Source organism: Hemiscyllium ocellatum, chromosome 48 (genome assembly GCF_020745735.1).
Source record: "Hemiscyllium ocellatum isolate sHemOce1 chromosome 48, sHemOce1.pat.X.cur, whole genome shotgun sequence".
In the NCBI taxonomy this organism is placed as follows: Eukaryota; Metazoa; Chordata; class Chondrichthyes; order Orectolobiformes; family Hemiscylliidae; genus Hemiscyllium; species Hemiscyllium ocellatum.
Window position 1 is genome coordinate 21825921 of NC_083448.1, and position 26602 is coordinate 21852522.

The 26602-nt window shown below is 45.4% G+C and overlaps 2 protein-coding genes across 3 annotated transcripts in view; both read left to right on the plus strand.

Annotated features, from left to right (window-relative positions):
* Nucleotides 1-4242: 4242 nt before the first annotated feature.
* LOC132836978 (uncharacterized) lies at nt 4243-11331 on the plus strand. The gene is made up of 6 exons (XM_060856577.1): nt 4243-4844; nt 6843-7004; nt 7123-7339; nt 7796-7911; nt 9061-9167; nt 10974-11331. Exons 1-6 carry the CDS (start codon nt 4512-4514, stop codon nt 10993-10995), a joined length of 957 nt encoding a protein of 318 aa, XP_060712560.1. The 5' UTR covers nt 4243-4511; the 3' UTR covers nt 10996-11331.
* Nucleotides 11332-12530: 1199 nt separating this feature from the next.
* Nucleotides 12531-26602, plus strand: part of LOC132836989 (cell division cycle and apoptosis regulator protein 1-like) — a 66040-nt gene continuing 51968 nt past the window's right edge. Inside the window, exons 1-6 of one of the 2 annotated variants that reach the window (XM_060856596.1) lie at nt 12531-12631; nt 19282-19398; nt 20241-20311; nt 22301-22410; nt 22844-22958; nt 25562-25697. In XM_060856596.1, the coding sequence (XP_060712579.1) occupies nt 19362-19398; nt 20241-20311; nt 22301-22410; nt 22844-22958; nt 25562-25697 (469 nt within the window). In that variant the 5' untranslated portion in view covers nt 12531-12631; nt 19282-19361. The remainder of the gene's footprint in view (nt 12632-19281; nt 19399-20240; nt 20312-22300; nt 22411-22843; nt 22959-25561; nt 25698-26602) is intronic. The other variant, XM_060856597.1, reaches the window with a different exon arrangement.

The following is a 26602-nucleotide window of genomic DNA, read 5'->3' on the forward strand; positions in this document are numbered from 1 at the left end:
CACATGCGTGTCACAGGCTGGGCCTAGCGTTTATTGCTCATCCCTAATTGTTGCTTGAGAAGGTGGGGGTGAGCTGCCTTCTTGAACCGCTACAGTCCATGTGCTGTAGGTTGACCCACAATGCCCTTCAGGAGGGAATTCTGGGATTTTGACCCAGTGACAGTAAAGGAACAGTAATCCTAGTGTTGTGCCATGAACATCCACCATCTCCTTGGCGACCTCAATCTCAGTATGATCACATCATTGGGGTTTTGGAAGTTGGATTTCTGTTATAGGAGAAGCTTGTGCTCCAGATCTGATATTGGGGCCTGTCCTCTGATGTCTACACACAAAACAAGGACACTGGATTTGTTACATGGTCCCTCTTTGAGAGGTGCTGAGGGTGTTTGTACCTGCTTCCTTCTCTGTACCTTCAAGTGCTGTTTACATCCTTCCCACTTTGAATGTGCCTCAGAAACTCTGCTCCTGCAGGCACTCACATCAGACCCATTACCTGTGAGCAAAGAGACAGCGCTTCGAAAGTTTGTGATTTCAAATAAAACAGTTGGTGTCGTCTGACCTGTTGGACTATAACCTGGTGTCATCTGACTTCTGACTACACCCACGGCTCATGAGCGTCAGACTGAGCACAAGTTTCATCTCTCTCTCTCTCTCGCACTCTCTCTCACACACACACACACACACACACACACACAGTCTCTCACACTGTTTTCACACACTCATGATATGGAGGTGCCAGTGTTGGACTGGGGTGCACAAAGTTAAAAATCTCACAATACCAGGTTATAGTCCAACAGGTTCATTTTGAAGTACTGGTCAGGCAACTACCAGACAAAGGAGCAGTGCTCCAAAAGCTTGTACTTCCAAACAAACCTGCTGGCCTATAACCTGGTGTTGTGTGATCTTTAACTTCACGTTCAGTCTCTGGCACACGCGCACACACTCACACTCCCAAACTCATTCACTCTGATCATATACACCCTCACACTCACTTCCACTCTCTCGCTCTGTCTCAGAATTTACTACCCAATCCCTGTTTTATTTCTCACTCTGGCCATCAAGTGCTTGATTGCAGTGATGATCATAATTCTCACATTGAGAGAGGTGACAGTTCTATTTTACCCTTTCCCATCCTCAGCACAGTCTGGGTACAAACATGCAGCAATCCCAATACCATAAACAAGGTGACAAAGAGGAAATACCAACAATGCAGCAAATGCTCAGTGACTGGGGTAAGAGCTGAGTCACCTGTATCGAGGATTCATTGTCGAGTTTCATCTAATTATAGAGCTGGTATAAAGAGACTGAGTGCTTGAATGATGAATGTGTTTGTGCTAAATTGCCAAAGCCCATTGTCTGCTGCAGATGGTATCATCAACTGAGATTAGCTCCATTGTCTTTTGGAGCAGGTTTCACATTCCACACGGTTCTGTCAGGTGAGCTGTCTAACATCCTGTTTCTAAGTGAAGAGGGTGACAGCACAGGACAGCCTGCCTGGAACCTGCACAGTAAGTGAAGAATACACGGCAAGTTCTCCAGGCCAGCTTGATGTCTCTACACTTCAATGTTGTTGTATTGTGTCTCAAGGTCAGTACACCTGTGAGAGCACATGACCCAAGGCTCTCAAGATCTGAGTCGCCTTCTCAGAAAGCCGCCAGATTACAGAAAGCATGACGCCCGATTGGATGTTGGTCACTCTGTGTAATCGGGAGAAAGTGAGGACTGCAGATGCTGGAGATCAGAGCTGAAAATGTGTTTCTGGTAAAGCGCAGCAGGTCAGGCAGCATCCAAGGAGCAGGAGAATTGATGTTTCGGGCATGATCCCTTCTTCCTGAGAAAGGGCTCATGCCCAAAACGTCGATTCTCTTGCTCCTTGGATGCCACTCTGTGTAACCTGCTGGTTCACCAGATCGCTAGATGCTCAAAGCATAGAATTTTTATGTACAATAGTGAGCTGCCATGAATGTCTGTTGGAATCTTCAAAACCATGATATCCACACTCAGATTCTGATGCTACAAATGAGAATACCAGCATTGCATCAGATACGACCACATGTTGGAAGCAAGCTTCCATCAAAGGTGACTGTCAAACGTTGATTGCTCCTTTGCTGAAAAGTGTGGTATTGGAAAAGCGCAGCAGGTCAGGCAGCATCTGAATAGCAGGAGAATCGATGTTTTGGGCATAAGCCCTTCATTAGGAATGTTGCTTGTTTCCCTGAGTACACAATCCATTCTAGACACTGAGATTCAAATACCCCCTCCAGGTTCGAACCAAACACTTCAGGACTGGAGTGACAGTCCACTAACATCCCTTGCACTAGTGCATTCTATTTCCTGACTTCTCTGGACTAACTCCTTTTCGAGATTAGATTAGATTCCCAACAGTGTGGAAGCAGGCTCTTTGGCCCAACAAGTCCACACCGACCCTCCGAAGAGTGACCCACCCAGAACAATTCCCCTAAATTTACCCCTGACTAATGCACCTAACACTAGTGGGCAATTTAGCATGGCCAATTCACCTAACCTGCATATCTTTGGACTGTGGGAGGAAACCAGAGCACTCGGAGGAAGCTCACGCAGACACAGGGAGAATTTAGATTAGATTATTTACAGTGTGGAAACAGGCCCTTTGGCCCAACAAGTCCACACCGACCCGCCGAAGCGCAACCCACCCATACCCCTACATTTACCCCTTACCTAACTCTACGGGCAATTTAGCAATGCCAATTCACCTGGCCCGCACATCTTTGGACTGTGGGAGGAAACCGGAGCACCCGGAGGAAACCCACGCAGACACGGGGAGAACGTGCAAACTCCACACAGTCAGTCGCCTGAGTCGGGAACTGAACCCGGGTCTCAGGCGCTGTGAGGCAGCAGTGCTAACCACTGTGCTGCCAATGTGCAAACTCCACACAGACAGTTGCCCAAGGCGGGAATTGAACCCGGGTCCATGGCACTGTGAGATAGCAGTGCTAACCGCAAAACTATATCATGCATCCAACTTCAACCAGGACTTCTGTAAACTGAAAGCAAAAACGTTCCAAATTTCCCCCCACCTGTGCTTTTCCAGCACCACACTCTCGACTCTGATCTCCAGCATCTGCATCCTCATTTTCTCCAAAGAAAAACCAATCCTGATCTTCCCAACTTGAGAGCAGGATGATGGTCTTCAATGTTTACCCTGTCCTTTCGTAAATCTTTCCAACTGAAATCAAATTCCCATTCACCCTCAGGAACTTTGTCACACTAATTTAAATAAGCTACAGCTCTAAAACTTTGATGATTTCAACATTAATAGTAAATACTGCTGTCTCCTAGCAATAGGGATCGGGTTGGATTCCAGCATTGAGTGACTGTGTTGGAGTTTGCATGTTCTTCCTGTGTCTGCGTGGATTTGCTCCGGTTTCTCCCCACAGTCCAAAGATGTGCAGGTTAGGTGAGTTAGCAATGCTGAATTGGCCGTAGTGTCCAGGGATTGTGCAGACTAGGTGGGTGTGACATGGGAAATGCAGGTTATGGTGATAGGGTAGATCTGGGTTGGGTGGGTCAGTGCAGACTTGATGAGCCGAACGTCATCTTTCTGCACTGTAGGGATTGTATGATTCCAAATTCCTTCTCCTGTACATACAGGCCAAGACCCATCTACCATGATCTTGCTCAATCTCAGTTAGTCTCAATCTCACATCCTCACATTCCAGCTGACTTCTGGTGTAGATGGGATACGCTGGGATCCAGTCAGTAGCCAAATGGTCACAACCTGCCAACCTGACAAGGACGCAGTTAATCTGCTTTCTATTATTAACCAATCCATCAACAGGATATCACTCACTATCTCCTTTCCCACATTCCCTGTCTCTTCCTTCACATTTTCATTCGACTATTTCTTATGTTTTTTTTTCTCTCTCTCTCTCTCTCACTATTTGATTCTTTCTTTTTCTGGCTTTCTTGAAAAATCTGTCCTTGCTTGAGCTTCTACTCTGGCTCTCAGGCATGCCCAGTGTTACTGTTTGACTCAGTCCGTGACACTGTCACATGTCTACACATGGTCCCTGCCCTATCAATCTCTGAAGTTAAACCTTAGTCTTTGGTTGTGAATGAAGTAGCGATTGTTTGACCAGCTCTGAGGGTGTGTTTCTCGTACAGCAGGAGGGTTGTGTAAGATGCTGTGGGTGTGACCTGCCTGCTCAGAAGATTTCGGTCAGCCTTGAGGAATTTACATTCTCCAGGTTGCAGTGACTTGAGGACACAACAGTTGACTGGAGCTGCATGTATCGACAGCCTGCTGCCTACCAGCTCTCTGCTGTTTCTATTCCCTTGGAGGAGGACTGTTAGATGGGAGAACCCTGGGTGGACACACCAACCCTCTGTCTGATGGATCCCTAGAGTGGCTCAGACAGAAGTGATCTGTCAGAGACTTTAGTCACCTTCAAGTCCCGGTTGGAAGAGTCTGGAGTGAAGTTCAGGCACAGGATAGTACAATTGTCAGTCTGTGGTAAATCCCCCAGGATCCCATGGCCACCCAGTTTACTCAGTACCAGTCAGAGCAGGACATGAGCCGAGACTCAGAGGGGAGTGTCCAGAGCAGCTCTCTGCCTCCTCTGGAGCCAGTCCATCCGAACCTGCAGCGAGTGCTTCAGAGAACATTATCACGGAAACGGGGAGAGGCAGATCAACCCTGGGAGCCTGAGCTTGGCCAAGTCCACCACCGACATTCACTCTTGTTACTGAGGCCCCTGGCCCAGTCACAGCCTGCACTGTCCAGCCGCGGTAATGGGCCTGTGTGGAGGTCTCATTGTCCCCTTCAGAGGACCCCAGGCACTAACAGCATCAATCGTCACCTTGAGGTAAGTACCACGGGTAACAATGTCAAAATATGGAAGCGGCACTGGACCAACAACCATTAGTAGATGGGTGGGCACAGCCGGTGCAGGACTTGATGTGAATTCGGAGCTGGCATCAGAGTGTGGGAGAAGTTGAATTGTTGGAAGGTGAGGGGCTGAGCAGGCTAGGGTCATCAAACCTGGCAATTCCCAGGGCAGTCCCAGATGGTGAGTTCAGAATCAGATAGTCACAGGGCTCACTAAGAACTGAGCTGAGAAATTGAGCTGGACAAGTTGTCCACCTCTGCTTCCTGTAGGAGAGGTCAACACCAAAACTGCTGATGGCACTGTGCAGGAGTTTGGATGTCCAGCTCAAAGTTGTTGCAGGCAGGGCAGGGAGAATATAAACATTTTCAGGGCTGGTGGAAAGAAGGGGTTTGTATCTTACTTCGTGTCTATCATCTGCATGAAATCTGCTTTAATTCCCCCCGTTGGAAATTCTTCAGGGTCGAAACTTCAATAATGGTGAACTCTTGTTATGAAACTAACATTTCCAGAGCACTGTCAGTGAGCTCCTTAAGTCTGTAAGGATTTAAGATCTGAAACGTTTATCAGTGTAGTCCCAAATACAACAAATAAGGCAGCCAGTTTACACACAGCAAGATCCCAGAAAGAGCAATTGAACATATTGTCTGACTTTTTTGTGTCGTGTGGACTGAGGGATAACTATTTGGTCCAGCATATTTCACTCACTGTTCTTCCAAACTGTGCCAAGGGAGAGCCCTGAAACCAAATGCTGTCTGAGAGTGAAAACAACAAATGCTGGAGATCACAGTGGGTCAGCCAGCACACATGGAGAGAGCGAGCAAGCTAACATTTTGAGTCTAGATTTATTCCTACTGTGTGAGAGTGACTCCCTGCTAGAACCAGCTTCACACTGTTTCAGTCCCTGATTGCTGGAGCTCTGATTAATCCAAACCTCTTAAACAGGGTGCACTGATCCCTCTGGAAGGAATATGGGAGACTGTGGAATCTTATCTGATCCCAACTTGCATGGTTCACATTCCAAAGACACTACCTCAACCAGCAGAAATGTTAGGAATTTCAAATGGCACTTTGTCTAACAGAGTGTCTCCCACAGCACTCTGCGTTAACCCTGCACCATGACATTTATTCCATGCTCTGATTCCACCTTGATATGTAATGATGTGTGCAGGAGCCAATGTTTTGGTAGATCAGTGTTGTATGAGAGTGTGTGCGTGTGTCTCTTATTTGTTCTCGAGATGTGGACAGGCCAACATTTCCTTCCCCTCAATCACTCTATTTTGCAGAGCTGTCTTTTTGACGATAGCCCACTGTCTCCCTCAGCCACTTCAGAGGGGAGGATAACAGTCATTGCCGTGGCTCTGGTCTCTGGTATAGATCAGATCGGACAAGTGTTGATTGAATAGCAATCAAATTGAATTGAATTGAGTTTATTGTCACATATACTGAGGTACAGTGAAAAGCTTTGTCTTGTGAGCAATACAGGCAGATCACATTGTAAAGTAGTATAGATAATAAATAATCTAATAATATAAAAATAGGTAAACAGCAGCAAAAACAAAAACATAGGTGCAAGCAAATGTTAAGAGTTTGTGAGTCCATTCAGTATTAAGTTAAAAAAATCACACAACACCAGGTTATAGGCCAACAGGTTTAATTGGAAGCATACTAGCTTTCGGAGCGTCGCTCCTTCATCCACTACCATCTGATGAAGGAGCGACGCTCCGAAAGCTAGTGTGCTTCCAATTAAACCTGTTGGACTATAACCTGGTGTTGTGTGATTTTTAACTTTGTACACTCCAGCCCAACACTGGCATCTCCAAATCATGATTCAGAGATAGGTCACCTCAGGGTCTCACATGTTAGTCTCTCCTAGTTGGAGCTGGCTACAGACAGACCCTTGACTGTCTGCCTGTGTTTGTCCCCTCTCCCTCTCACTTTGCTCTCTGTCTCTTTCTTTCTTTCTCTCTCTCTCAGGCCAGAAGGGAAGGATCTGCCTTAAGGGTTCCCAGCCTCAAGTACCTGGAGCAGGTTTGTCGTCTGCTGGACAAAATCGCTGATCTTCAGGAAAGGAACTCACTGCTGAAACAAGACAAACTGCAGATGGAAGAGAAGCTGAGGCAGAAAGAGAAACAGCTGGTAAGACTTACAGGAGTCCTCAGCAACCATTGGCCAGGCGAGAGGGAGAGTTCAGTTCTTTGCCGAGCTTGGTGTGTGTGCATTCAATAAAGTTTGTGCTGTTTTCTCTTCCGTCTAGGAGCTCCTTCAACATTACTGCAGCTGTGGCTCAGCGGCAGTGTTCCTACAATGGGCAGGACAACCTGGGCAAGAGGACCCTCAACTGCTCACCCACAGTTTCACAAGCCCTGTCCAATGCCAACTCCCTGACCCAATGCAATATCCCAGGCACCAGCAACATTCCTCCTTACAGAAGAGGTGGGCGTCAGACTCAGGCACGCTGTGGCCAAGCAATGGTGAGAGGTGAATGTGTCATTGTCCCACTATGCTGACCTTCCTCCTAGTACACTCTGCCTAGATTCGGAGGCAGGTCATAGGGATCGGAGACTGGGCAGCCATGTTGGGCAGAAGGTTGTGCCTGAGGACAGAGGAGTCTGAGGATGTACGAGACAAGATGGGTGGAGGGAGTTGGGTGGGGTGGTGTAAAGGGAGAGGAAGCCATTAAATTCCCGATAAGCATTACAGAAAATTCATAGCCATTGGTCTTATCTCAATGTGACATGCCCACAACCTCACCTTCAACCTTGTACACAGCCTCCTTACACTCCACACAGTACCAATGGAAGAGAGAGAAACCACCACACTGTCACAGGATCAGTACTGAGGGAATGTTACACTATCGGAGTGTAACTAAAGGCCGGAGGGTGTTGACTGTCAGGTCACTCTCTGCTGTCATTATGTTTGCCTCACAGGGAGCAGTGTGTTCCCTCTCGATGAATGTGATTCCTGTCAGTCTGAGAGTAAGGAACATCTGACCAGTGATGTTCATCAAGGATCACAGACACACAACACTGGACAAGATACTAAGGTAACGTCTCCATAACTCACCTTAACTCCCCTGCTGCCTGCCAGTTTTCACAGACATTGTGACCATTCTGCCCATTGTACCTCTGCTGCTATCTCTTCTCAGCCCTTTTGTGGACCATTTTACAAACTGGCTTCTCATGTTTCTATTCCAGTTTAATAGATGCTCCGTTTTCATAATCCACTAGTCATTACCCCTTTTCTAACTGAATATTGACCTGTGTGAAATCATTCCTCCAATAATTCTCCTCAGTTATTTGCTCCTTGGCACTGACACCCTTCTATGGGACCTCTTTTTTGCTTCCCTGTTCCCTTCCAAAATCCTTCTAAGTGTTCAACTCCTGTATGAACTCTCTCACTCAGGTTCTACAGTTCTAGATTTCCCCAGTATCTTCACTGATGTTCATTCCCTTCCTGTCGATCCTACCTTTGCTAATTCTGGAATATTCCTCCAATAACAGAGTGGCCTGAAGTGCACAATACTACTGCTGATGTTGCTGCAAAGACTCGTGCAGGAATTGCATCATTTTCTATCCACACCTCTTGTCTGGACAGCAGAATTATGTTAGCCTTTCCTAATGCCAGAGTTGAAGATTCTGTATTCCTGTCCCTCTCTTGTTACTTTCTATTCTTTGTTCCTATTTCCCCATTTCCAATGCTATCCTTTTAACTGTCCGTTACCCAAGAGGCATGGATTTCACACCTATACTGAACTGCATCTACCTCCTGTTTGCCCAGTCCACCCTGTTTGCCATAAAGGAGCAGCATTGGGCTACTTCGCCCTTCCTACCTGCTTTGCCATTCTCTCACATCATTCCTGATCTTTCCTGTCTGTGTATGACAAAGCCATGAATCACAGATCTCAATTACATTCAAATAATCCATGGACGTGGACGTAAAACCTCTCTCTCTCTCTCTCTCCCCCCCCCCCCCCCCCCCCCCCCCCTCCCCTCCTCCCTCCAATCTGCACATTGAGACATTATTGATTCTGCCAGCCAAGGCTTCTTATTGGACCAGATTAGCAATTGGGGAGCTCAGATTCTATGAGGTCTGCCTGACTGACCTTGTTCCAATCAATACAGGGAGCACTCATCCACTTTGAGTTGTATTGAGGGTACTTATTGTTCTCTCAATGTTCATTTGTTTGTATCAGGCTGGCTGGGGTCGGATGAGGGAAATCCTGCATCGTCTGACGGATACGTCCAGGACAAAGAGGACTTTTGTGACCAGGTTTAAAGGCTCTACTCATCAGAAGCACCGGTAAGATATGAAGGAATCTGACAGCATAGCTCCAGGGAGTTCCCATTGCTTGACTCACAGGTCATTGCCATCATTGCCATGCTGTCAGAGTGGTGCTGGGCCTGGGTTCAGTCCCATCGTCAGGAGCTGCTGGAACAACAGAAATAATTCTCTTCAGGAGATTTGTGTTTCACTTCAGTGAGGGAACTAAAGATGATAATAATTTGCAGAAAAGGAAAGAAGCTCCAGGAGAGCACTATGAACAGACCTCAGAAAAAGTGACAAAATCCATTATTAATTGGCGGTAGAGTATAGGTAATGCAGGTTTGAACAGTCCCAGTTGTGGGAATTAAAGGCACAGAGACAGCAGCCTCTCGTGTCGTTCTCCAGCAGCAGAGGTCCATCTCACTGCTAGTTCCCCAATTGATCTTCAATAGCTTTCTTCAATGTTCACTATACCACCAATTTTGGTGTCAGCCGCAAACTTATGAACCATGTTTAGCCTTACTTAGACGTTTTTACGACATCAATTGGAGAGTTCCATAGTGATCGAGTTGAGATTTTGCTGACAGTTTTGATTTTAAGTGAAGTTCCATGAGCTGCCTTGGTGAAATTTGAACCCATGTCCCGAAAGCTGCAGACAGGTCGAGAGGAACAAGGAAGAGAGTGTGTAGTGAATAACGCTGTAGGTTCTGATAAAATGAGCCAGCACAGAAGGAGGCCTTTTAGCTATTGTATCTGTATTGGCTCCTTTGATAAAATAATTGACCTTCCTGACCCTTGTCCCATTCAATATCACAGGTCTCTCACTGGCACCATCCTGTAGCAAGATTTCAGATCTGCACCTATTGTGGGGAACACATTACTGCCTGCTAGTGCAGCTCCAGGGCGCTTTATTGGTGCATATTTAACCCTCCCCTTTTGAAATTGATGAATGTTGCGAGTATGGCCCTCCGCAATCTCCATTTCAGTTCCAAAGCTGCATTCACTCGACAGAGACCCCGAGGTTCAGGAAACGAATACCATGAACAGTTCCTCCTCCTCAGTGTTGTCTGAGTCCTCAGGTCTCTCTTCGTCACTACCTGTGTTACTGACTTGAAGGACAGTCAGAGTGTAATGTATCCACCATGTACTGATGATACAAAAATAGGTGGCAGGGAATATTGTGATGAGGACATGAGAAAACTACAAGGGAACTTACAAAGGTTGTGAAAGGGCAAAAACTTGGCAAATGGAGTTTAATATAGGAAACAATGAAGTCATGCATTTTGATGGGAAGAATCACACGGGTGATATTATTTAAGTGGAGCAAAACTCCAAAAAAATACAGTGTAGAGCGACCTGATGTTTTTGTGCACAGAACTCAAAATGTTAGGCAGCTACAGAAAGTAATATGGAAGACAAATAGTATGTTGACTTTTATTGCTCTGGGATTGGAGTTTAAAAACAGAAAAGTTTTGATATGACTGTCTGGGGAGATGGTGAGGCCACACCTGGAGTAGCACATATAGTTTTAAGTCCTTGTATTTCAGACAGATGACCTAGTATTGGAGATGAAAGAACTAGGTTGATTCCTGGTGTGCAGAAGTTGACTTATAGAGAATGGCTAAACAGGTTAGACCTTTAGTCATCAGAGATCATAAAAATGAGAGGTGATCTTCCTGAAACAGAAACAATTTTGAGCAGCTGTTTCCATCATTGGGGCTCTGGGGACCGACTGACAGAATAAGGGGATACTTTGTTAAAACCTCTGAGAGAGTGTTTGGAATGCTCTTCCCCAGGAAAGTGATATCTCTTCCATCTCTATCTCTCCATGTGGAAAAATAGACAGAAAAACCAAGAAATTTAAAAGAGGGCTTCCAACCAAAAAAGACCAAGGTCCACCCATCAACTATGGAAGTGAAGAACAGCCATCATTTCACAGACCACATAGCTGAAATGAGAGACAATTTAACCCATTCTTGTGATCTGGACTTTTCACCTTCAGACTTTCATCCCCTCTTTGAATTTTTTTCACCCATAACAGCTGTGTCAAACTGTCTGTGATTTGTCTGTTGTCATCATAAATGTCTGTTTATTATGTTTGTATATTTAGGACTTTTGTAGAATAGGGTTGAAATCACATTGTTATAGATTAGTAATCCTTTTTTCTCTCTTTTATTAAAGTTGTGTGTGTCCACCCCAATCCAACACCAGCTCCTCTACATCATGGTTCACAATAAATAGTTATTTTCTGTGAAAGATAAAACCTGATGTGATTTTTTTTCCTACATGGCAGTCATTCAGGTAGATTGCTCATGTGTGTGGGTTACTTGGGCTTTCATACATTTAAGAGATGCTTACTGCTCTTGTGGTAGTGTGCCGGGGGCACAGGTTCAATCCCACTTGCCTCTGAACATCTTAACAGGCTGATGAGAAAATATTGATTCCCACATTTGGGACAGGTTTGTGGAATAGTGGGGCTGATGGGGGCACGGGTGGGGGTGGGGGGTTAGAATGGTGAAGTGAATCACTCAATATTCAGGTCTGCTATCAACTGATACCCGAGACCCACAGATCCAATGAGATGGGGCCTGGGGTCTTTCCTTCTGAAGTGGCCTCAGGCAACTCAAATCAAGGGCCGAGCAGGAAATGGTGAAACAGAAGAATAGAATTGTTCTGGCACAGAAGGAGGCCATTCAGCCTACTTTGGTTCTATCACCTAGTGCCAATTTCTTGGCTTTTCCCATATTCTGCAAACCATTTCTATCCAAAGTTAAAAATCACACAACACCAGGTTACAGTCCAACAGGTTTATTTGGAAGCACTAGCTTTCGGAGCGCTGCTCTTTCATCAGGTGGTGGCGGAGTAAACATTTTTACATTCTCAAGTGACTGAATTCTGGGATTTACAAATGAAAGAATTGAAACCAGCACAATCATTCTAAAAGATGAGAGAATTAACAAACAACCCAGGTCTTTTTCAAGATATAATTTCAGTTACATCACACTGTAAACTTTTGCTATAAATTCTGTGTCTTACGATCTTATTCTCCACAACCACCTGATGAAGGAGCAGCGCTCTGAAAGCTAGTGCTTCCAAATAAACCTGTCGGACTGTAACCTGATGTTGTGTGGTTTATAACTTTGTACAACCCAGTCCAACACCAGCACCTCCAAATCATTTCTATGCAAGTTATTATAGTGAACAACTGAACAAATGCTCGCCCTCGCAGTGACACCCAAAGCCCCTGCAGGGAGAAATGAAACCATCGACTTCTGAACAGTTCTTGCTTTTGGCCTCTTGTGGTTCCTGCAGAGTCACCTGCAGTAGCTTTAGGCGCCACCAGAGGGAGGTGCAGGTGGTGCTGGCACACACTCCGGAACGGAGGAGGCGTAGCGTTCTGCTTGGCGCAGGGCACACTCCTCGGTCTTGGAGGAGTCCTCCAGCGGCAGCGGGCAGCGCGTCAGGCGGTGGCGGCGACGACGGCGGGTCGGCTTCGGGAGGTGAGAGGCCGCCTCGGGCCCTCGGAGGAGGCGGGAGATGAGGGGACGGGCGGCAGGGAGCAGGCCTCGGGCGGTTTTATTCGAGGGGGTGGAGAGAGGCCTCGGGCCCTCTCCCCGGGGAAAAGGGCGCGAGAATTGGGGCCTAGAGCCCGAGCGCCGCCTGCGGCCTCCCGCCCGAGCCCACGGCGGCGGCGGCGGGGGAGGAGGAGAGTGAGAGGCCCAGGCTGTCTTCCCGAGCACGGCCTCGCGGTTTCTCTCCGTCGCTCGGTCTAAGGCCTGAGGCGCCCGCAGCCCCTTGGCTCGTGCTCCGGTGTCTGTGTCAGACACAGAGCCCGGGGCCTCGAGGCTGCGGAGTCATAATGGGATCAGGGAGAGTAACAAAGGAAGCGCGGGCTCGCGGTCATTCCAACACCCGAGCAAATCAAACCAGAGGCTAAGGGGAAAGATCCTGGGTAAATACAACTAAAGGCACATGTTTGCAGAGGTCAGCATCTGTAAGGTGTGGGCTTTGCAAAATCATTGCAATATTCATGGAAAGTCGTAATCCTCACATCTATTATACTCATCAGATTGGGAACGGGGTTTATGAGTTCGTCGAATGCATTTGGAACAAATACCTTATGAGGGTTAGGGTGGATTGATGATTCCTTGGTGAAGGATTCTCTGGGCAACAGTGATCATAATATAGTTTCGCATCCAGTTTGAGAACGAGGAGTGGGAAAGTGCAAAATTACACGTTAGTAAAGGTATTCAGGCAGTTTTGAAGAAAGAGTCTGAAGAGAAACAAGGCAATAGGTTAAAAGGTAAATTGGTCGGGAGGCAGTGGCAGATGTTTCGGGGGCTGTTTTGGAACTCTGAGCAAAGATGCAGCCCAAGCAAAAAGAAAGGTGCGTGGAAAGGATAAATAATTGAGGTTTTGGGTGACATCAAATTGAAAAATATGTTGTGTCAAGAAAAAGTCAAAGGATTGGGCAAATTGCAGAAACTACAAAAGAGTGACCAAAAAAAAATGCAAGCAAATAAGACAAAACAAATGATATAAAAATTGTTAGTTAGAAATTTCCAAGAATGTAAGAGCAATTAAAACAAATCCTGAGATTTGTTTTAATTACTGGGAAATTAATGATTGGAACGAAGGAAATCACTGAGATTTTGTCAGTCATAGACCCAATAAGATGCCGGAGAATTGTCAAGAGGAATAAACGGGGAAGACTTTAAAATAATTGTGAACAATAGAGAATGAGCATTAGAAGCGCAATTGCCACTGAAGGCTAACAAGTCCAAATGTTTGATGGCCCATGTGTGAAGGTCTGAAAGGAAATCAGTGCATTGGCTGTAATCATCTTAAAATCCCTAGATTGTGGTATGGTTCCAGTGGATTGGAAACACCTAAATGCAACACCTGTGTTCATGGAAGGAATGAAGTGGAAATCGGAGCCTTTATCATTTGAAAGTGCCAGGATCTTTTAGGAAGGAGGTAGTGGTACAATGTATGGAACAATCACTGTATAATCTGGCCGTGTCACTGTGGTTTTATGAGAGGGTTTTGTGGGGGGACATAAGCAGTGGAGGGGTGACTGAGACACAGTAGAAGTCTTGATTCAGATTTTCCAATGGTGCTCGATATAGGAACATGGATATTGGATTGGTGAAAGAACAGCAAACAGAATCTGGATAATTGGATCAAACTGACAAGTGAACTGTTGTTGGGAGTTCATGCTGGGGCCACTGCAATTTGCAAACTGTGTTTGCTACTTGAATGAGTGGATTGACTGTATATCAGACAAATTTGAGGATGAGAAAGAGTAGGGAGCAAAATTTGAGTGGGCACCGAATTTGCAGAGCAAATTACTTAAGGTAAATGAATGGGCAAGAATTTGACAGGTGGACCACAGTAGTTTTTATATAATGTGATGGTTGCATTTTTGTGTGACCCCGTGTAAGAGAAAAATCACATTTTAGAAACAGTGCTTAGTGTTGGCGATATAATTATGTTACAACCAACACACGTTTTAAAATTTGATGTTTTAACATTCCCAATTCATCAATCGTGTTACAGTGAACTTGCCTTGACAAAAGACATCTCATAGCAGAAAGACATGTACAATGTTGGGGAATGTAATCTTGTGCACATTGTTCAGGGAGAATAGAAAAGTAGAGAACTATTGAAATGAATGTTGGCTTTTATTGCAAGCAGTTAGTACTAAAGAAGGGTTTTCTTGCCTCAACAGTACGGGTATTGTACAGTTGTAGCAAGGCTATTGGTGACTTCACACCTGGAGTACTGTCTTGTTCTCCTCACTTCAGAAGGTAAGTAGTTGCAGTGGAACTTTCCGAGAAAGTTCCTAAGCACAACTCATGGAGTGAAGGGGTTAGCTTGGAAGGGACTATTGTGCAGCTTGGGCTTGTAGCTCTTGGAGTGTCTGTTGATTTGCCAGCACCAGGTAAGACCATAAGACATAAGAACAGAAATTAGGCCATTCAACCTATCTAGTCTATTCTGCCCCATTCAATCATTGCTGGTAAGTTTCTCAACCCCATTCTTCCACTTTCTCCCTGTACTCTTGATCCCCTTGATACCCAAGAATCTATCTATCCAGTCTTAAATACACTCAATGACCTGGCCTGCACAGCCTTTTGTGGCAATGAATTCCGTAGATGCACCACTATCTGGCTGAAGACATTACTCCTTATCTCCATTCTAATAGGTCTTCCCTTCACTCTGAGGCTCTACCCTCGGCTCCTAGTCTGTCCAACCATTGGAAACATACTTCCAACATCCACTCTGTCCAGGCCACTCAGTGTTCTCTGACACCTACCCCACCTGATTGGGTCTATTCTTGGAGTTTAGAACAGAGTCCGCAAACGTTCCTTATCTGTTCAGCTTTCATTTCTGGGACCATTCTCGTGAACCTCCTCTGAATAGGCTCCAGGGCCAGTACATCCTTCTGAAATATAGGGCCCAAAACTGTGCACAATACTCCAAATGTGATCTGACTATATCCTTACAGAGCCTCAGAAGTACATCCCTGCTTTTACATTCAATTCCTCTCAAAATAAATATCATTGTTGTATTTGCCTTCCTAACTACAGACTCAACCTGCAAGTTTACCTTGAGAGAATACTGGGCTAGAAGTCCCAAGTCTTTTTGCACTTCAGACTTCTGAAAGTTCTCCCCATTTAGAAAGTAGTCGTGCCTGTATCCTTCCTACCAAAGTGCATGACCTCACACTTTGCGATGTGGTACTCCATCTTCCATGTCTTTGCCTTGACTCCTGACCTGTCCAAATCCTTTTGCAGTCTCCCCACCTGCTCAATATGACATGTCCCTCTACCTATCTTTCTATTGTCTGCAAATTTAGCCAGAATGACCTCAGTTCCTTTACCTAGTTCATTAATATATAAAGTGAAAAGTTGTGGTCCCAGCACAGAGCCTTGTGGAACACCACTTGTTACGGCTGTCATCCTGAGAAAGAACCTTTTATCCCCATTCTCTGCTTTTTGCAAGACTATCTATCCATGCTAGCACCTTGCCTCTGACCATGGGCCCTTATCTTACTAAGCAACCTCCAGTGGCGGTGCCTTGTCAAAGGCATTCTTCAAGTCCAGGTAGATAACATCTATCGGCATTCCTCCGTCTAACTTTCTCGCTACTTAAAAATAATTCTGACGGAATTCTAAAACGCCCCCCCCCCCCCAAGATGAAACATGCTGACCATCCCCTAGTTTACCATGCACTTGCAAATATTCAGAAATCTCATCCTTCACATTGGATTGCAAAATCTTGCCCATGACTGAGGTCAGGATAATCGGTCTATAATTTTCCATCTTTTACCATACTCCTTCTTTAACCACATTAGCGATTTCCCAGTCGTCTGGGACCTTACTTGATTCTAGCAATTCCTGAAAGATCACTACTAACTATCTCCAGTATCTCTAAGATCGCCACTACATCTTCAGCTATCCCCCTAAAAACCTGGGTGTAGTCCATCTGGTCCAGGTGAGTTATCTACCTTCAGGCCATTCAGTTTTTCTAGCACCTTCTCCGTACTCAGCCCCCTCACTCTTAAATTTGTGTGATATTATGTGAAGACTGATACAAAGTAATGACTCGGTTCCTCAGCCATTTCCTTGTTCCCCACTAATATCTGTCTGGAGTCATTATCCAGTGGTCCAGTGTCCACTTCTGCCCCTCTCCCCTTTTATATATCTAAAGAAACTCTTCCAGTCTTCCTTTCTGTCCAGCAGTGTTGCACTCCTATGTGAATTGAGAACATACTGGTCAAGGAGGTTCTCATGAGCACAGTTGACAAATTCTTTGCTCTCCTTACCCTTGAATGCTGCTCTGACAAAGATTTCTAATATTCTGGATCTCGGAGTTGTTATAGTGCAGAAGGAGACCTTTCGATCTGTCGTACCTAAGCCAGCTCTTCAAACAGAAGCATAATCTTATGCTAATCTCCTCTTTTCCAACAACCATGCACAACATTTCTATTCACAAAAAAAATCTGATTCCACTTTGAATCTCTCAAAAGGTATCATTTGTGCATATCTTTCATTTCCCTGCAGATATGCTCCTATATTTCTCTCCGTCTCATTACTTGAAGCCCAGCGAAGATCCCAGTGGTGTGATCCTCCTTGCTTTCTGAAATCTAGCAAAATGGATCTGCCCTTGCCCTTCGAGGGCACACTGTTTCCAACATTATACTGACTTCCCTCATCACTGCTACCACCCCATTTCTTTTTCTACCTTAATTATCTTTTTGAAACACTTTCTGTCTTAAGATATGAAGTTCCCAGTCCTCACTGTGATTCATCCTGTTTCCATTTTTTCTGCTTTTTGTGCTTGTAGTTCATGAACTGAATTCACCACACTTTGCAATCAGAACCTGTTTTTGTATTCCTCCATCTGTTCCAGTATTAAAATGTCCTCCTTCCTTTCTCTTGACTGTTCAACACATATTCCTCCTTTGTTCTCCGATTTATCTTGTTTAAGCCCCTCTTCACCAAGCAAGTGAACTTCCCTGAAAGGACATTGGTCCCAGTCTTTTTGAGGTGTACACTCACTGTCCTGTGTTGAGTAATATGAAGCCTTCCATCTGTACCATGCCTCAATCCACACGTTAAATCCTCACTATCTTCCTTCCTATATTTTCAATGGTGTGTGGCACTTGGCATAATCCAAATATTAATTTCTAACTTACTCTATATCTTCAGGGAGACCCCTCACTCTCTCAAACCTATCGTTTTTAGATAGGTCCTGCTCAAGGTGTCAAGAGGATTTTTCTCTTGCTAGGAGAAGGAAAAAGAATTTTGTTCAAAATACCCTGAAGCTCTGACGATGGCTTGATCGCTGAGCCTGTCCCCAAAGGTTGGAGCAGGATGGCCAGCAGACTGGGGTGTACACTAAGACTGAAGCCTGCCCTCCTGGCTGTGCCAGTGATCCTGTTTCCCACACAATCCCTGTTGGACTGACACAGAAAGTTCTCATTCCAAGGTGGTGATATTTGAAGTTTCTGCTCTGTTTGATTTGACCAATGCAGCTCGTCTAGAGTGTGGTGCTGGAAAAGCACAGCAGGTTAGGCAGCATTCGAGGAGCAGGGGAGTCCATGTTTTGGGCACAAGCCCTTCATCAAGGCTCACCCAAGCACCACACTCTACTCTAATCTCTAGCATCTGCAGTCCTCACTTTGTCCTCGTGCAGCTTGTCTGCCCTGATTCTGGCAATTGAGCTGTTTTCCTGATGTCTTTGACAAAAATCAGATGGAGATATTCAGGGTTTGACACAGGCCATGTCAGAGGTGTTGTTAGGTTCTTGGTTAGGTTAACTGATCTCATTTTGCGTTTGTACTTTTCACTGTGATATATATACTGTTCCTTATAGAGTCATAGAGATCTATAGCATAGGAAAGGTCCTTCAGCCTATTCTGTGCACACTGGTCAAAACTAGCCACTGAACGATTCTAATCCCACTGTTCAGCATTTCGCCATTAGATTTGTGTGCTAGGCTTTGCAAGTGCTCATCTCGCCACTGTTTAAACGTGATGAGGGTTTCTGCCTCTCCCACCCTTACAGGCAGTGAGGTCCAGATTCTCACTCCTCCCTGGGGGGGGTAAAGGTTTTTTTCACATCTCCTCGAAATGTCCTACCCCTTAGTTTAAATCTCTGCCCATGGTGAGTGATTCCTCCGACAAGAGGAAAGGTTTTTTTCTTGTCTCCCTATGCTTCTCAAGTTTACACATTCATATCCCATCTCAATCTCCTCTGGTCTTCCTAAGGAAACCAATCTGTCCAGGTTCTTTCTTAATTGAATCTCTTCAGCCCAGGCAACATCCTGGTAATTGTGAAATTTGTGGAAAATCTCAGCAGGTCTGGCATCATCTGTGGAGAGAAATCAGCAATAATGTTTTGGGTTGAGTGATCTCCCTACCCCACCATACCACTGTCATCATTGGCATCAATGCCACCCTTTCGAAGCTGCTGTCAGTTCTGAAGAAGGGTGTCAACTTGAAATGTTAACTTTGTTTCTCTCTTTCAGATGCTTCCAGACCTGCTGAGTTTCTCCATCAATTGCTGTTTTTGTTGGTTTTAGATCCTAGCATCAGCAGTGCTTTGTTTTACTTTTGTCTTTGATTCCTTCTGTTACCCAGGTGAATTTTAGCTGAATTAAACACGACCTTCTGAAGGATTAAATCCTGTGCTTAGTTGGTGAAGAGACTCTACTAGATCAATGTGGGGAAATCAGTTTCAGTCTGCGACTAAAGCAGGTAGGTCATTGCTACTGAGTTTGTGCTTCTGTGATCTGCTCTTGCTCTGTATGATTGATATTAGCATAGACTCTAGAGTGCACTGTGTAGCATTTTTAATTCATTAAATCAGAAAATTATCTCTCACCAATCCAGCAGAACTAGTCCATTTTGATCTCTTGTTCTTAATTACTCATACTTATCTCACCCTGAGCCTGACTTGTTGCTGAGTCCTCCATGCCTGTCAGATTCTGGTCCCAGGCTCCTTTCCCTTTCCCTCCCTGTCCCAGGCTCTCCATGCGTTGACTTAGCCCTCAGGGTCCATCCTGACATGCTGCATCCCCTTGTTTTGTCATTCATCTTCCTATCTGACTCTGGCTTCTGTGCCGTGCTGTCCTTCTGTCTTGGCTAATGTCCCCCAGGCCAGGTATTAGTGGCCACAGCCAACTCCTGGTTCCTACTCTTGCCGCTAATATCTTGTCCTGTTCTCTTGGACAAATTGCTTCAGTGTGTTTACACTTGAGGCATAAGCTGTGGACACCAGGTGCTGTGCTGACCTGAAGTAGCTATTGTGGGGACATAAAAACAACAGGAGGCCATTTAGCCCCTCAATCCTGCTGTACCATTCAAGAAAGTCGTGACTGATCTGATTATGACTTTCAACCTTGCAGCCTGCCCAGGTAACCCTGTCCTCCTCTCTGGGTTCTAATGGATGCTGTTCCGTAAGATCGCAAATTTAAGGGTGGATGCTGAAATGATGCAGCCATGTCTTCACACCCCAACACCAGTGCTGCCCTTGTTTATATTTGTCTTAAAATTCTGTGACAGTGACTGGAATTAAAATCCTGTGTTCCTTCTTGTAGGCGTTCATGGCGGCCAGCAGCAGTCGCTTCTGGGGCCTGGGCCACCATCCTTACAACAGGCCTTGCTGCAGGTGAGAGACATTGTACTGACACTTTGGGTGGTGACAGTGACGTGGAAAGTGGAAGGATGGGAGGTTGAGAAATGTCATTTCTATGCACAGATAGGATTGTAGGAAACCGTAGTCACTGTGAAGTGGATGGGAGAGGTGGGTTATGTAATGTTGGGGAATGCTATCTGTTTTGTGAACAAATTTGTTTTGCTGCCACAGGATGACTTCAGAAGCCGTTCAGGCTCCCGGACACTGGAATTACTGAGTTCTCCCAGTTTTACTGCATGCAGATAAAGTGCAGAAGGATCCTTTGTGTCTTTGAGTGGGTGAAAAGATATGATTTTCAGCTTCAATTGTGTTTCCTTCCTCTCCAGGTTTTTGTTTTCAACACGGGGATGAGGTGCTGGTTTTGGGTCATGGAATTCCTCCCTTTTCAGGCATCTAGCCTTAGCATCAGGCCCTGAATGCAGTGGCTATCTGATAGGAATTTTACACTGGGCTGGAGTAGACACAGCTCCTCTCCACAGGTTCTCTTATGCCATTTCTCTTCGCAATCTTTCACCTTCTCTGTCTGACCGTACTCCCTCGCCAGAATGCGCTTCTCTTGACTGATTTCTGTTTGATTTTCACAAAGATGTAGGTCTCAATGTACCAACTGCCACTGTCAGATTAAAGCATGTTGAATTCCACCCTTGTAGTCAGCCATTTCACTGAAAGCATGCAACTCTATGTCGATAGTTTGCAAGTTAATGATCCTTGTATCAAAGCAGGACTAACGGGATTATTATGTTTGAACTGTGATGGTCTTAGCTCATCTGTTGCTGGTATTTGCCTCAGCCTCAACTATTTCAATGATCTATTAATAGGTTCCCTGTCTCTTGTTCTTTGTGAAGTTCTGTGTATCCAGACCTGTTTTGTCTGTCTTGGAACTCAGTTTTACAATTCTCAAGCTCTTCTTCACATCCCTCTGTGACTGTGTCCATTTCTCTCTCTTTTTTTTCCTCAGTCTTACCACCTCACCCACCCACCCACTTCTGACTCTTAGAATCATCCATAATCTCTGAGCTCTTCGGTTCTGGCCGATTGACTAATTTCCATTTCCTTTGGCTGACCATTTAGAGCCAATAGCCTTCAGCTGCCTTGGCCTCAAAAGTCGAGAGTTCCTCCACAAAACTCTTGACTTTCTAGCTTCCTGTTGAGGCTAAAGTGCTTTGATATGAGTTAGTCACATTTAATTTGCTTACCCTCCAGTGTGAAGCACCTTGGAACCTTGCGTGAATGCAAGTTGTTGAAATAAAATTGCACTGTCAAGTCCTCAAGACCGTAAATAGCTTCATAACCAATTATTTGCTGATGAGTGTAGCGTCTCCTTTTACAGATCCTTTGTGCGCTACAATGTACAAACAATAAATTCATGTATTTTGTTGTTATGTTACCTGAGGGTTCAATCTTGGTTATGACACCACGAAGGACTGATGAGCTGTTCCACCAGTGGATTTGGATCCTACACACTTAGTTGCACGGGCATCGAGGACCTTGCCCTAATGTATCAGCTGAGCTGCACAGATCGAGTTTCAGTGCCCACTTTGAATTGTGTTGAAACTTAGTTTTGAATGTTTATCAAATTGTGTACTAGCTGGCGTCAGGTTATTAGCTCTACACTTAGTGTCCAGATCGTGAATTACAGACAAATGTTGCCTGGAGTCTTGTTGGATTCATTTGCCTTGAGATATCATGCCTTGGATTAAGTTTCAAGCTGGTCAGTGTTGTTGGTTGAGAATAGGATCAGACTCAGTTGGAAATGTTTTTGCAGTTGAATATCTTGCTGCCAGTTGGACAGCAGGCTTCTTTTGGAAGGTAAATGTGGAATTGTGTCATTGTGTTGTACAGACCAGGGGTGTGGGTTGGCTGAGGAAAGATATTACATTATATCTGTCCCAATAGGGGGTCCTGCTGGGGTTTTGCTGTCCCTTGTAATCATAATGACACTGGTTATGTTGCTGTTGGCAGGGCCATGGGCAGGCGGGCCAGTCGCAGAAGCAGCGTGTGTTCACAGGAGTAGTCACGAGTCTTCACGACTACTTTGGGTTCATTGATGATGAAGTGTTGTTCCATCTGAAGTAAGTGATGCACGAATCAATAGAGAGTGCACTGATTGAATTCTCCATGAATTATTATTTCCTTGTCAACTACGGAGCTGCGTGGGTGACAGTTGCTTAGTCACTGGTCTCAACCACAATTTGCCCCAGTGCTGCTGGGTGAAAATGGTGAATTTTATTTCCCTCAAATCCTGCTCCAGCTTATTGTAACCACTCGTTTATTATTGGTTAACCTCACCTGGTGATGTATTCTGTCATCATATCGTTCCCATGAGGAATAACCACTTTGGTGAAGTGCCAGGAGCCCTCCTACCTGTATTCCCAGCTCTTCCTGTTCCATTCCCACTTGGGAATGTCCTAGGTATCTCTGAATTGTGTGTGACACGTGCTGGCAGTGCTGAGCAGTTTGAGCAGCGTTTGGAAGAGTTCTGATCTCTATGTCTTTATGTTGCAGTGTGGTGAAGGGACGGATACCCCAGACTGGGGAGCGAGTGCTGGTCAAAGCTGTTTACAACCCCAGTCACTCAGTGAAGTGGAATGCACTGAAAGTCCAGGTGCAGCCTACGCAGGTACAGGCTTTAGTGTAGTAGTAAGGGAACCAGGAAATATGTGAAGGACAGGTTGTCAACATCAGTGTACTTTGTTGCTTCAGTTTCCCAATGTAGAGAGCTCTGAAGGCAGTGAGGCAGGGCATGATACTGAATTTTCTAAAATTCCCCATCCCCCAAAGACTTTTTCTCTGCAGACTTTTCCTCTCTGAGCCCCCTTCCCTTCCCTCCCCTTCCCCGCTTTCCCGTCTGTGAACTTGCTCTGGCGTTTTTTTTCTGTGAGTACACTTGTGCGCACTCCCATCATTTTTCTCTCTGTCTCTCCATCTTTTTCTCTCTCTCTCAAATTGCAGTGTGCAGGCAGGAACACATCTTCACACTGTGACAAACTACACAGTTTCACCTCAGTATTGGGACCCAGGTTTTCCTGGGATGTGAAATCAGTTTCTCATGGAGTTTGTTCACATTTCACTGTCAGCTAATTTCCAGCTTTGTTCTCCCTTTGTCTCTTGGATGTGTGTGTCCGTCCGTCTACCTAAATGTGCGTCTGTCTGTGTCTGTTTGTCTGTCTCTTCCTCTCTCTCTCCCTCTCTCTCTCTCTCTTTCTCCCCTCCCATTTTGTCCATCTCTCTTCCCCCATCTTTAGCTATCTGCTTTCTCCCCTTTATCTTGCGGCCCCCAACGATCCCTCACTCACTCCCTCCACTTGTCTCTGTCTCTCACCTACCCCTTATGTCTGTCTCTCCCACTCTCGCCCCTCCTTCTCTGCCTCTCCAGCTTCCCCCACCCATCTAACTTTCTTGCTTCCCCCCCCTCACTACCCCATTTCCTTCCTCCTGCTTCCCTTCCCACACCTCCATCTCTCTCTCTTTGTCTCCCACCACCACTACCCACTCCCCAGGGGCAGTGGTTCAAATCTGACCATGGCAGCTCATATAATTTAACCTTGATTAATAAAAGCTGGTTCTTGCTAGCAATGCCTAGCTATAAATAAAAGGAAGGCATTTGGAAATCATATTTTGGCTTTTACTTATCTGGACATCCTTCTCTTTTGAATGTCTCACCTTGTATTATGCGTTGCACTCCTGCTTTGATCAGCCTTAATCTTTGTAATCTGTCCTGGTATCAGTGTCTGTTTTATGTCGTGTTTACTCTCATCTGCAGTCTTATTGCCTGGAAATCCCCTTCCTTTATTTTCAGCCACCGCCTTGATTTTTTTATTTATAATTGTCTCACTACTCTGACTGATATGGCCATTTCTGATCATTTCCTGGTGTTAATAATTCGCATCCTCTGTCCAAAACCCAACCCACCACCTCCTGCAACTTTCCTGCAAAGCATGAAACCCCAATTCACCTCTGAACTGCATTTGCAAAATTCCAAGTCATCACACTTACTTAGAATATTTTTGCAGCCTCTGAAATGCTCAGCTCCCTTGGGACTTTACTCTTCCCATTCACCCTTAGCTGGCCTTTACGTTCTGCTGGAGTTTGTCCAAAACTCTGTCTGTATCTGAACTGAGCACAGATCCAATTCACTTGATATCCCTATACTCATTAACCGAAGGATGCTCTGTCAATTATTGCTTTGATCATAAAATTCTCATCCTTGTTTTCAAATCCCTCAATTGCTTCACCAATCCCCATTTCTGCTATCTGCTTCAGCCTGTCAACCCTCAGATCTCGATGCTCCTTGAATTCTGGCCACTTGTTCATTAAGTCCTGTCTCTGAATGGCGTCATGCCTCCAGCTCTCCTGTGCTCTGGCATACCATCCCAACAGCTCTCCATTAAAAGTGCCTGTTTTTTTAAAACCTCTTTAAAGCTAATTCTTTACCAAGCTTTCGATCACCTGACCTCATGTCCACTTTTGGTTCCATGTCAAACTGTGTTTTGTGAGGTGACAAATTACAACATAATCAAACTTGTCTGATCGGGATAGAAAGTTGGAATGTATATATCTAGAGTTGGTGCTTTGAGATACTGGTGGCCAGTCACACACTATTCTCCTATTCTCTGGACACTGAGTCTTTTTCTCTTCCCCTTTCGCTTTGCCACATGTACCCCGCCCCTCGTTGCCTCTCCTCTTCTCTCCCCCCCCCCCCCCCCCCCCCACTCCCTTTACTGTTGCTGTCTGTCTCTCTCTCTCTCACTGTCTCTGTGTCTCTTCCTGTAGTGTCATCATTATGCAGGCTGCTGGACTCTCCTGAGGCTTGACTGCCCAACCTCCACCCCAGCCGAGATCCTGGGACTGCTGTCCCTTTGTGCCCTACTCCCCTCCATGTTAGCTGAGGATGATCTCTGACCCCATTCTCATCATTAGAGTTACTGCACAGAATCTCTGGCTCCATCACCTTATAACACTCTAGTCTGGGAGGCCGTCTACAATCTGTCACTTTGGGCTTGATGGGCTGCCCTCCATTTTGTGGGATCTCAGGTGTCGTTCCCAAAGGACTATGGTACTGGATTTCTAACCATTTGAGCTGGATCAGGTCCTTCATCACTGCCCACCATAGCTGACTGAGACTCCATGGCACTTGTTAAACCTTCCTGGATTAGGCTTTCTATATATCAGGGACCTAAAATTCCTCCTTATTACTGACTACTTCTGTGATTTTCTTTGCAGAGTCCGTCGCATATGTTGTCTGGTCAGAAGCAAGGCATCCTTGGAGCTAAGCCACAGCCTCAGCCACTGCTTCAAGCTCCACGCATTCCCTCCTTGTTATCCTCCCAGCCACTGCTATCTCAGCTCTCTCATAAACGTGAGTATGCATCAGTCTTGCTGGTATACTGCAAGAGATTGCTTTGCCCACTATTGTCGACAACTCGGACATTGCTCAAGGGTTTTTGAGGGGGACCATGAGTTCCATTCACAGAAACCTCATTTAAACATTGCTGAAAGGAGACAAGATGCTGATGCCCTTATCACAGATAGGATGCAAGGATCAGATGTGAACAGAGGGACATAATTCAATTCAGCATGAAAAAAAGTGCTGCATTTTTGGGACAACATTGGAATGGCGACTTAGTAGGACCTCTTTAGAACGTCCAATTATCTCTCCTCTCTGCCTTCCATGTACATAAACACAGCTACAACACAGAAGCAGGTCTTCAACCCAAACAGTCAGTATCCCTTGTCACAATGAAATAGTCCAAATCATACTTGCTGTGTTATTTAAGTTCCTTTCTCATCATGTCTTCATCTAAGCTTGTGTTGAACAGTTTTGCATCATTTGTGCCACTACCTATGCAAATGAACCCCATTGCCCATTAACATGCTTTCTTTGTGGAGGCTTCTACCCTGTATTTTAAGTCTCTCAGATTTAATTTTGTATTAACGGCATCTCGTTCACAAATTTTGGAGACAGTCTCCTGTTTGTGCATTTTAACCTTTGAACAACTCGCTGCCTGAAAGGGTGATAGAGGCCAAAACCCTCCTCATCCTCAAGAGCTATTTTCCCTGGAGAGAGGGAGGCTGAGTGGTGATCTTAGAGAGGTCTTTTTCCCTGGAGTGAGGGAGTCCAGAATGAGAGGGCATAGATTTAGGGTGAGAGGGGAAAGATATAAAAGAGACCAAAGGGGCAACCTTTTCACGCAGAGGGTGGTATGTTTATGGAATGAGCTGCCAGAGGAAGTGGTGGAGGCTGGTACAATTGCAACATTTAAA